The 12,185-nt window shown below is 38.0% G+C and overlaps 1 protein-coding gene across 5 annotated transcripts in view; it reads left to right on the top strand.

The window, feature by feature from the left end:
* ATP13A3 (ATPase 13A3) overlaps positions 1–12,185 on the top strand; it is a 61,266-nt gene that overhangs the window by 14,460 nt on the left and 34,621 nt on the right. For 4 of the 5 annotated variants that reach the window (XR_005107180.1, XM_037406348.1, XM_037406351.1 and 1 more), the window contains exons 3-6: positions 7,619–7,712; positions 9,709–9,882; positions 10,668–10,838; positions 11,159–11,229. Coding sequence is in view for 4 of the 5 variants with exons in the window: in XM_037406348.1 (XP_037262245.1) it covers positions 7,619–7,712; positions 9,709–9,882; positions 10,668–10,838; positions 11,159–11,229 (510 nt within the window). In the remaining variant the exon portion in view is untranslated. Of the gene's footprint in view, positions 1–5,252; positions 5,382–7,618; positions 7,713–9,708; positions 9,883–10,667; positions 10,839–11,158; positions 11,230–12,185 lie in introns of all 5 variants that reach the window. The other variant, XM_037406350.1, reaches the window with a different exon arrangement.

Here is a 12,185-nt window from a genome sequence, read left to right on the forward strand (position 1 = left end):
TGGGAAGTGATAAAATAGGTATTGAGTGGAGGGCTTTGTTAAAATTTAGCTCGTGTACTTGTAAAATTTCCATGTATTCATTAAACTATTATGTCATTCTTATTGTTAGAGCTTGGTTAGTTGACTAAAGTGTTAAGCTTTGTTTGCAGTACAAATTATAACCTTAAACCCTTTCAAAATATAGCTGGAGGATTTTTGATCTTCCATAGTTCTTTTTAGCTTGTATGTCTTACGCAAACATTTATTGTACGTTATGTGGAAATTTTGTATTTAAGGGTTCAGCTGCAAGCTACTGGAGAAGTGTAAATTGCATTGGCTTCCATCCGTGTAAGGTGCATTTCTCAGGCTGAGGGTGCCTCTCAAGGAGAGTATCTTTTGTGTTTGTAACATGGGCAACAACCTTGTAAAAATATTGATATGTTAAAATAATTCCGAAAGCCTTACAAATTTAAACTACGCATGTAAGCTTATCATAGTGTATGTTAAAGTAAAATATGATAACCTTTGGGTTTTTTTATGGTCACAAAAGTGATACCTCCAGACTTTGCTAAGTTGTATATTGGGTATGAAGCAATCTGTGTCAGTTTTGAAGTGGTCTTTGAGTGACATGGCTTTTCTGTTTTGGGGGTAGGTGAAGACAGGCGCTCTCACATGGTGTCAGGCTTGCCAGGTGGTGTGAGAAGTCTGCAGCGTTGTGCTGCAGCTCAGATGTATGGATCCCTCCAAGTCCTGGGTGTAACGTAATCCCATCTGCCACATATCATGGCTGTGGTCCTAGATACTAAGTGGAAGTTGTCACTGCAACAGTAGCACACATCAGGGAAGGAAAAATGCCAAGTGCAGGCATACCTGTATACAGAAGCTCCTTGAAGATTCTGATATTCCCTAAAAAGGAACTTTGGAGATTCTTTCCTTTTGAGGAGGTACTGAGACTTAGGAGTACCTTGAAGACAAGATGTCATAATGTGGATTTTAGCAGGGCATTCTTATAGCCTTTAAAATAGACTCCCAGCTTTTTTAGTTGCAAGTCTAGTTAAAAATGGTCATTTTTTCCATTTTGAGTGGCTGTAGGTTCTGTCAATCTGTTTTGAAAGCAGCCAGTGGATAAATTTTAGGGAATAGTACTTTATTTTTATAGGTACTGAAATAGGATCCCTTACATAAAGGAGAAAGACTGGAAAGCAAATATGGGACTTACATCCAAAACACTGAGCAAAAGCTTTAGTTTCAGTTCTTGAAAGCTTAAAATGTTCTGTTGAAGTTTGCTGGAGGTTTTTTTGGTCGCTGATTTTTAACATACGCAGCATGTTACGTGATACGGTTTGAGAAGAATGTGCTCCTAAATCTTTTTTTATCTTTATTTTTTCTGATCCTTACATCTTAGCTTTGTTCCTTGTCCATTCATTTATTGGTACAGCACATTTTAAGTCAGCATTTTAGATCCAGCTTTTCAGGTATTGTATGTGGAACTCATTGGCAGTTGGCATGGGCAGGAGCTGCAAGCCCAAGTAATAATAACTGATAAGAGTTTTCCTTCTATTTTTATAGCTCTATTTAAAAGTGTGCTTTTTCTAGATCATTGTCTCTTAAGCTATACCTAGAACTTCTTTCCTTGGCTGCTGGCAATTCTAGTATCAGGTTAAATATTGCACATGCGTTAAAAGTGATGTATTGAATGCAGCTGCAGCTTTGCATCATCAGTGCTGTCAAGTCTTGTGTAGACCAAGAGGTCTTATTAGCAGAATGGCAAAGGAGATCTTGAGTCACAAACAGATTTTTTAAAAAACTTTTTTTTTTTTTGCCTGTTGAGAAAGGCTTCTGTGGTGCAGAGGAAAAAAGTTCTTAATCTTTCTGGAATAACTTTGAAGAAGCATTTTCATTGTTTTTTTTCTGCTGGTTAGATAAGGGGTACTTTGTTTTATATGCATGTGGACATATCAATTAATATTCAGAGCATCTTTTGGTATTTGGCCTGAGGTGTGAGTGCAGAACTGTCTTCCAGAGCACCGACTCCTTGGATGTGCCGAGTGCTCCGGTGCAGCACCTGGGACACAGCCCCTGTAGGGTACTGTGGGAAGCTGCATTCTGAGGCAAAGAATACATTTTTCCTCTGTCGGTTGCTCTGTAAAATGAATTGCCATCCTCTTCTGCTAAGGGTCAGCTGTATCCCAGGCTGTGTTTTCATCTTTCCTAAGACATCAGATGTGTTCTGAAACAGTGTATTCTCAGAAGATACATCCATGCTTTTTCCTGGTCTGTTACTGTTCTTCAGCTCTAGCGCCTCTTCATTTTTTAGTTTCATGACTGCCAGTTTGGCAGAGATTGGGCGTTATTGGTGTTTTGTATACGTAAAGCAATTGCTTACCTCCTGTAGGTCTGTTGCATGAATGCTGAAAACCTTTACTGTAATGTCTGGAGAAAAATGGCCTGTTTGGTAACTGCTCTCAGTGTGTGGGAGTTGCGTGTTCCTGGAGCAGGAATGTGCCCTGGTGGTAAACATCACCTTCCTAAGGTCCGTTACCTTGCGGGGTTCGTTCCGTCATGTGGGAAAGGGTTGGAAGTATGGGTCTAAAGTGCAGAAATGTTTGAGTGCCTGAAATAATGTTTGGCTTTCTAGTTTCAAAACAAAACGGGGTTTTTCTATGTTCTGACAGCTAGTCAGGATACAGTTGAGGGTGATGCCTATCTGCTATGCAACAGGCGCTAGTTGCAGTTAAGAATGACCAAGATATTTTTTCAGAAATCTGAAAGACTTGTAATGACATCAAGCTATTTATAAACTTAATTTTCGACTCCGGAGCTGTCAAGTGTCTTAATGGAGGAAATATTTCTTGGAAATAAATTCTGGAAAGGGATTTTTAGTCTTTTCAGTAGCCCTTAAAGATACCGTAATGGATTCTTTTGGACCCAGTAGAGCCATGGGTCACTTAGTAAGACACTAGATCAGGTTTTGGGAATATGATTCCTGTTTGATCTGTACCATGATCTTTTTCTAGACAGGTCAGGTTTTGTTTTGGTCTTAATTCTCTTCCTGTAGAAGTTTATGGTGCTTGGTTCATTTAATGACAGTGATTACATGGGGAGCTGGGGAAGATTGACTTGTATTAATCATTGCATATAGGTGGTTTTTAATTTGGTCTTTTTCATGCATGTCTCTTGTTTTTCCTGTCTGCCTTGCTAGATCTTTTAATTTGCCCTTTGTGTTCTTGCTAAAGCCATGCTGGTTGATCCTTGTCTTGTACAGAAAAGGAACTTGTTGCTGTGACGTTCGGATAGTGGCAAAGTTCCCTTTTTTAGCTTTGTAGCACTTGATCTCTAAAGACTGTCTAATTTGGTGTATGCGATTTCTTCATTATGCTTTGTGATAAACTGTAAAATGCAGAGAGTAAGAAATGTATTTCTTAACTGGTGCCTTTGTCATCTGCCAGCTCCTCAAAATTAATGTTGTTGTCTTCACTCACGACAGCTGTAAATAGAAGGAAGGGCTTGGTCAGAAGCATATATGCTTTTAGCTGGGCAGATAGTATCAGGGCTCGTGCATAGACCTGAAATTGTCTGCAGGCTCCTGGTGAGGCATTTGTGGTTTGAATAGGAGCTGGACCGGGCGGCTGATGCCTGGAAGCGCAGCCTCCGCGCCAGCCCGCCACAGTCTTGCAATTGTTCAGCCACACTGGAGGGAAGAAGGAAAAAAAAAAAAAAAGGCATTCCAAGCAGTGCCAAATTTTCTTTGATATGTTAATCTTTTGATAACAGTTTGAAAAGCCCTTGGAGACTTTTTTTAGATTTTAGACAAAATAGTTCATTTGTCAGGACTTCCCTTGTAGATAGGGTCTCAGTTATTAAGAACTGCCTCGGTAACTCATGATAACAAAAGCAAGTGCAGAGGACAGCTGCTGGACTGCTTGTTGGTAAGAGAAACTCTTAGTTATCTCAGGATTTTAACAAAGAGCTGAAAAGGATTAAATAAGGAATGTTTAAGACACAAGTTTGTAGGTTTATTTACTTGCATATTTTAAGCAGACAAATAACAGAGTGTAAGCATATGGCAACAACTTGATAATTTTTTAATGCATATCCATACATGGATTTAAAGACTTGAGGAGTCAAAATTATATTTTTGTCTGAGAAGGTCGGTATTTTAATTACCCAGTGACTGCAGGAGATATTAGAAGTTTCTTCTTTTATAGCTGTGGTCTTTCCAGACCTTGGATTTTTTTTCTCTTGAAATGAAACTTGCAGTTAAAATGGAAAACTGGAAGAATAAACTGATGGCAACAATATATGTATGCTAAAGCAGAATTAGTTTTTAAGGATTATGGGCTTGGGACAAATATTGAGGAGAACAGAAGGAAGATCTTTTTGCTTCCTACCACCCCCCAAATGAAAGTTGAAGGGTAAAATTTGCACTGAAGTAGTTTATTATGCCAGCTATTAGAAAACTGACTTCAGATAAGCTAAATAGTCCTTATTGAAAGTGTGGCTTGTGGAACTCTTCAGGCATACTGATTGAAACTTACTGTAGTTCTTTTGCAACATTTTCCTTAATAAATATGCCATGAGTTCACTTGCAACTTTTATACAGTTGCTACAAATGTTTATTGCCTATAAATATTTTGGTAGAATACTTGGTATCCTGATTGTTTACTCAGGATAGATCAACAAATAGATACTGGTGTTGTAATCCAGAAAAGGTGCAACATTTTCTTCACTGGGGGGGATGTATGTGGTTTTAAGGTTTGTACCTTACTGTTTTAATTTCTCCAGTGATCCAATTTGTGATCTACTTTAACTCCAAAATAATATTGACTGAAATCTGGAACTGCAGGTGCTGTCCTACTGATAGGTACATACTCTTCAGGACAGAGACAAATAGCAAATGCAGTTTAACTTAATTTTGATAGGCTTTTTTTTTTGACAAAGTTGCAGATTTACTGTTTAAGCTTGTGTTTCAAATGTGTGCTCTTAGAAGTACTTATGGTTCAGACACTGCTCAGCTGATTGCTATACCATTTGTTAAATCTATACCGATGTTCTGAAATGATGGAAGTGATTACATTCTTTTGCTCTTGGTGGCAAACAGCATTTCTTTTACAGACTTCAGCTTTTCTGACTCTAGAATATGCTTAGCTATGCAGTGGTAGCTCAGTGAGTAAAAATTATGTAAGTGGAATAACAGTAACTTCCACCATTTCCATTGGTTTTGGCCCTTTCTTTAAAAGGAATAAATAGTGCTTTTTGGTTGTTATTTTCAGTTTGTTAAAGGGGGAAAGACCACCTCCAGCTATTCACTCCAGGGAACTTGTGCTGGGGAGAGGCTGAGTGGCAGCCCTTGCATCGGAGGCACTTGGTGTTTGAGTATTCCTGAGTCCACACTGCTGCTTGTGAGTGGATTTTAACCTTCCTTCAGTTCATGTACTAGTAAAATCTCATACTCCATTGTAGTGCAAGGCTTATATTTAATTATATCCTTAAAGTATTAAGATGTTTAATTTCCCACTGTATTATAGAAGAAAGATAGATCAATCAGATGGCTGAAGTCTCTTCTGAATTGGTGAGATGCTGCTATTTATTTCTTCAGCCTGAGCCAGCAGCCTTGAAGTCACCTCCAGAGAGGGCACCTCTGTGGAACTCCTGGTGGTTGAGTTCAACCCCAACTTTCAGCAAGGCAGTGAGAAACGAACACAAAGCTGTTAGCATTTGAACTTTTGATGATGAGCTTTGGCTGATGACAGGGAGTAGACTCTGAGTGCTGTTCTTTGTTGCTGAATAGTAATGATTTTCATGACCCATCAACTAAGGAAAGATCTCTTACGTTTTCGAAGTTTAGAGATTTGAATTTGAGTTGAATAGAGAAACTTACAAGCACTGTATGAAATACTGAGAATGTGTGTTAGTTTAAGGTTGTTCAATAAATGAGTATAAAATAATGCAGATGGAGCTAATGAAGTGAGTCAAAAATAGCCTCCTAATGCTTCTCATATATTCCCTGTGTGATTCTACACAGCTGTTCAAAGAACTTTTTGAATCACAGGAATTATTGCTGGTGCTCTCAGTGCTGAGATTTCCCTTTCTGCTTCTTCAGACTGACAACTTGCCGCTCCTTCCTAGCTGTGAAACAGCCCTAAATGAAAGCAGTTGCACTTCTCTCTCATGCTGCCGTGGCGTCCCATAAGGTGCCTGTTCTGACGTGTTGGCCATGTGGAAATCTCAGTTGAGATTTATTGATCTTGAAGCTGTTTGCATTTACTTTGCCACCTGGTGCTTTCCTGTACAGTTGTTGCTAGATACGTTCATCAAGATTGGAGTTTTGCCTGCAGGCACTGTTTTTGATGTTGCAGTACACTACAGCAGGGAAATGCATGCTTGTTTAAGAGCAGGCTAGTTCAAGTATGATAAATCTAATAATTCTCTCATGGAGCTGTGAACTCTAACAGAAATATAATTCTGTAAATAAAACTTTTTGTGGCTGCATGACTTATTGATGGAAAATGCAATTGAAAAAGTGAATCCTTAATATTTGAAGACAGCTTATGTGCTGTGGTAATAAGTACTGTCTTCTGAGAGACATATATGTGCAGTAATTAAAGGCTGTACGATGTCACTGCAGAGAATGATAGTTAATCCATGTCTTGGCAGGTGAGCACTGGCTATTCAGTGGTTTTACCTGTGGCAGGTGTTCCTGTGGAAATATGAGATGGGTGCATTAATTATAAATTGTATACAATTAACATGTACAAGAGCACCCAAATGAAGGTTAGGTGCAGTTTTGATTTCAAAAATTTAGCTTTTTGACTTGGTATCTTTGATTTTCTTTGTGTGTGTGATACTGAAACTTCTGACGAGCCTTATACTGTGTTGTAGCTTTTTATTTGTATTCCTTATAGGGATCTGTGTGCACTATGTTAATCTCATACAGCTTCATATTTTTTTCATGCCTTTCTGTATTTGTGAAACTTGTGATCATAATCTGTCCTCAGAGTACCCCTCGAGATTTGCAACTATGAGAGATATACAACAAGAAATAAACCCATTGATACAAATTAAATAGTAAAATAATTGGAAAGAAGGGAAAAGGCTAACTGACCATTAAGCATGTCTTGATTTATAAATATTAAACTAGGGACTAAACTTTATTTAGCATGTACTTATTTTTCTGCTCAGGTGAGAGATGCACATCTCTTGAAGAATAGCCTGGCTTCTGAAAGCAGCTGATTGGAGCTATTACATATGGAATGATAGAAATGTATATTCTTGACCTACTTGTAAGCTTTTTTTACAGGTTTAATTTATGTTTCCATCTGAAGTGTGTAGAATGTACCAAAAAATGCTTGCTGCATGTGGAATGTAACCAAGTTAAATTGGTACAAGCTCTTTTCTGTCCTTCAAAGCCTGCTGTTTCTGAAGTATTTCACTTGTATTCAATCCAGTGTTCAATCACAGAGCTTTACTAGAGCTCCTTGGGTTGTTACTACTGGAAACTAGTAACAGTGCAAGCTTGAGATCAATTGTTAATATGCGTCAGTGTGTTTTATGTGTATGCACTTAAAGAAAATAAAACAACCTAATACATATAAAATCAGCAATGTTGCTTCAGTTTTTAATTCTTTTGTTGTTAAAGGTCTTCCATATCTCAAGTTGAGAAGTTCCATATCATACTAAACATGGAGAAGGAAGAAAAGAAATTTGTCAATAAAGCAGAGGAAGATGAGATGGTAATGAATTCTGTGTGTCTACACATTTTCATAGTTTTCACTCTAAATGGGGCATGTTACATCAGGAAGTAGACTGTCTTAGTTTAAATCACTTTAGCAATTTTATAAGGTTATCCTCAATAGTATTTTTTTGTATTAAGAAATCTTGTCTTTGGATAGGGTACATTTTTGTTGAAAGCCTTTGCAAAGTGCTGGGTTGCCTACATTGAGGTCATTAGTCCAGCAGATAGCACCAACAGATTTTGGTGCTGCACTTTTTTTTTTTTTTTCTTTTTAAGGAAAATGGAAGCTAAGTGGCTTGTGGTTGGTTTTTTTGTTGTTGTTTTTGTTTGCTTCAAATCCTGGAGCTTTTTTTTTTTTGTCGTTTAAAACAGGTTAATTTTCCATAATCTGACTGTACTGAGCATATCCTTGCATATTTGTATTTTTGCTGATAAGACCCATTCCTTAAAGCATGGCAAACAGTTTTATGGATATTTGGTAGCACATAAACTTTCCTTCCTACCAGAGCAATTATCTCTCTTCATTTGTCCTGGAAGATGCAGCAGTTAGCTTTGACAGGAAAATAGTGGCAGCTGATCTTTAAATTTCTAGCCCTTTCTAGAGACAGCAGAAAGTAATTGGGGTATGCAGGAATTGTTTTAAAAAATGGTAGATTCATGTGAATTGAAGTCCTTGTTCTGTCTTTGTGCATGCTGCTAGGAAAAGCTGTTCTTCGCCAGACTAGCTCTGATATGGAGAGTAAGCAAATACACCTTACAACAAAAAACGAAACTGAGATGCTTATGGTCTGATCACTAAACCAAATGCTTTTTGGAGGAAATAACTTTGTTTTGCCTTAAAAGAAGCATTAACCTCTCACACTATCTTTCACCCACCTGTTTTTATTGGTAAAGAGTGAATACTAGCTCCAATGTTTTGGGGGTAACAGAGAATGGGTTTTGTCTATGCTTTTTGTCAGCTGAGAAGGCTGCAAAACAAACTTTTTGAAAAGCCTTTTCTTAGGAAAGGAATTTGAACAATTTCTAATACTGTTTAATGAAAAGCACAAAAAATTTGCAAAAAGTTGGTGTCAATATGAACAGTGTGGGTGGGACTCAATGGGAAACTTCACTGCCCTTTTACAGCAGGAAATATAATCTAATGATGTAATGTGAAACTCGGGAATGTAACACAGCATGCAGAAAGTCACTGAACTATTTTCTGTTCCTGGCTGTCATTAGGTTAAGTTGGTACTTGCCTTTGACCAAGGCACACTTAATACTTTGTGGGTTGTTGGTTTTTTTGGGGTTTTTTTTGTGGTTTTTTTTTTTTTTTTTTAAAATGGGAGAAGAGGATCTTTCCAGCTGGTGCAAGTTACAGAGCCTTTGACAGCGTGGCTTGCTGTTTCTAATGTTTCACAGTAGCATTTCTTGTTAAATGGAAGGCAAAATAAGCCACTTTCTCTACTAAAAAGCAGTATTTGATAAATATATTTACAGGCTTGTTTAGAAAGTATGAAATACAGCTAGTACCAGCAATTCAAAACTACGCGTGCTAGCTGGTCAAATGCTATTGTAAAATCAGCATTTGACAAAACCACATAGACTTTTGCTCTTAAGTGCTTAGCTGACTTGTGCTGTTTTATGGTCAAAAACTCTGCTGTTCACTCAGTTAAGGCAGGTTGCGCTGCACCCTCAGGCCTTAGGGAGCAGTGCAGAGAGGAGACAGGTCCTGCAAGGAAACGTTTTAAACAATGTGGATGTTCTGCCTTTGTCAGGCTATTACTAATATTTGTATTTCTGACAGAGCGAAACAGTGTTCCTTTTTGTTGCCATTCCATGATGTATTAAGTCTTTTAGAACTTTCCTTCCCCTAGAAAAGCAAAAGGAGAAAATAGCTTTGAAATTTGATTTGCTTTAAATACCGCACTATGTGAAGAATTAACGTTGGCTTCCCGAGTCAGAGTAGTTAAGAGGGTCATTGTTTTGTTATTTGTTTCCCTGTTTCCATGCAGGAGATCTATGGCTATGATCTGTGTCGCTGGAAGTTGGTGCTAGTTACTGTAGGAGTGATCTTTTCTGGTGGCTTTCTTCTCCTCCTCCTCTACTGGATGCCTCAGTGGCGTGTGAAAGCAACGTGCAAAAGGACTACGCTTAAAGACTGTGAAGTGGTTCTGCTGAGAACAACTGTAAGTCTATAGGAGGGTGCGCTTCTCCCAGTTTGCAGTTGTTTGGCATCCCTCACACTGCTTGCTAAAATAAGCAAATCCTTGCCTGCGATGATTTTGTTTTACAGCACTGCAGAACTGTGCTCCTTGGTAATGCAGATAAATTTGCTGCTCATATGAGACGCCTGACAGCTGTTTGTGGAGGACATAGCAAAAAGAAAGTCTTTGCTTTTGGATTTTAAGAATTAAGTACATGAATGTGGTTGTCATCAAAAGTTACAGAACAGGTGCCTCGCTCATGTAACCCAATAACATGGTTTTCAGGTTTTCCTTCCCCTGTTCAGCAAATATACATTTGTTGAATTAAGGTGTAACTATGGACCCAAGTGCGGCTTGATTTCAGGTGATTTTCTTCCTGCACAATTGCTGTGTACAATCCCTGGTTATGATCTGTGTTACTTGAAGTTGCAGGGTGAGTGCAGCTGAATGCATAGGAATCCCACAGTTCCTCCAACTATAGAACAACTATATTAAATTGTGAAGGGCTGAAGGTGTCAAAATTCAAGTACCAAGACTCATTGCTTAAAACAAAACCAAAAATCTTGCAGTGCAAAATATATGCTTTTAGAATTGTGGGAAGAAAATGTATTCTTAAGGTAGCTGCTGTTAACTTGGGGCTATCTTCTGTGGTTGTGTGTGGGCTCTGCTAATCTCCGATCTGTTGATGACACATTTTGCTACAACTGTTGCAATAAATGCTGCTTAAATGCTGTTTCAACCAGCTTGGTGTTTTCCTTCTTTTTAAGGATGAATTCAAGATATGGTTTTGTGCAAAGGTTCGCAATATGCCTTCTTTGGTAGCCAATCCTTTACAGAATCCTAACGCCACTGTACACAAGGTTTCAAATGGCCATGCTGTTCATTTTTGTGATTCTGCTGCAGAAGAGAATAAAAATGATTTGAAAAAATATTTGCCTGTAAGTAAACCTGCAGTACTACACTTGCTAATTTTCAAAGTATCTGAAGTAGTATCTAGAGTAAACACACAGAACACAGCACATGTGAACTGCCACTTTTGTCTAAAAGGCTAACTCATTCTTTGGGTGGAGCACAAATCTTTTCCTCAATAAGCTGTTACTGGAAATTGTGGAATACTTGGAAGGTTATTTTGAAAGAGAAGTATTCATTTTTCAGTGAAGTTTTTCTAAATTCATTCTGTTGCTGTTCAGAATAAAGCCAGTCAGAAGAGAGGTGTTAAGCAGTGCTAGTTTAATATGTGTGTCTGTTGCCCTTGCAGATTCGTTATTTCACACATCACAGCGTGAAGTATTTCTGGAATGATTCAGTTCAAAGTTTTGATGTTGTACGGTAAGAATATTTTCTTTTGTGTTGTGCTTCAAACTTTTTTTTTTTTTAATGCAATAGCATGCCTAAGAACGTAGTGAAAATTGGTAGCATATTCTGACCAGCTGTTTTATTTCATTGAGTCTTTGTTTGAACCACAGTGAGAGCAGGGAAATTTTAACTCTGTGTGACTTTGGAAGGAAGGTATTTGTTTAATCTACCTTTATCAAGCATGATTTGTATAGGGTGACAGGCTGCATGCCTCTGCAGGCTTTTTGCCTGCTCTTGGAGTGTTATTTGAGAATCAGAGCACCTGTTTATAGACAGTAGTTCTCCTTCTATAAACTCTTAAAAACTTTCCTTCTGATGGAATAACTTGTATTTTCTGCATTGCTGCTGAGCTAGACCCAGAAGGAGTATCTAGGAATAGGGGAATTCACTGAATACCTTGTTGCTCATCTTTGTGTAGGTCTGTTGCTACATTTTAGTCCAGTTGAGCTGGATTTGATTCCTGTTACTTTTTAGTAACAAAACCAGATCTCTACCATTGATAGAAAATGGGTTTTAGTAGACAGTACTAGCTGCGCTCAGTGAATATGATACACCATATTTTCTGTTGTCATGCAACAGTGCTGCTGGATGTTAGGCTTGAGAAGAAAGTTCTTTTTTCTGATGCCACTGATATGGCCTTATCATAGTGCTAACAAGTCAAATGAATACAGACTTCTCTGAAAACTACTTGTTAAAATGAGAACTTCAGATCAGAAATATAACCTCTTTTTAACCTAAATCAAAGTTCACTGCATTGAATCATCATGTGGAAAAGTCCAAGCACTACATATAGACAAAATTAATGACCAGTGACTGAAGGAGAAAAAAAGCCAAAATTTCTGTAAGAAGAAACGTACTCTGCAGACATTTCTTAACGTTTTTGAAAAAAGTGTGTGAAAACAGTATGGCAAGTTATCAGCAATGACAAC

Source organism: Falco rusticolus, chromosome 13 (assembly GCF_015220075.1).
Source record: "Falco rusticolus isolate bFalRus1 chromosome 13, bFalRus1.pri, whole genome shotgun sequence".
NCBI lineage: Eukaryota > Metazoa > Chordata > Aves > Falconiformes > Falconidae > Falco > Falco rusticolus.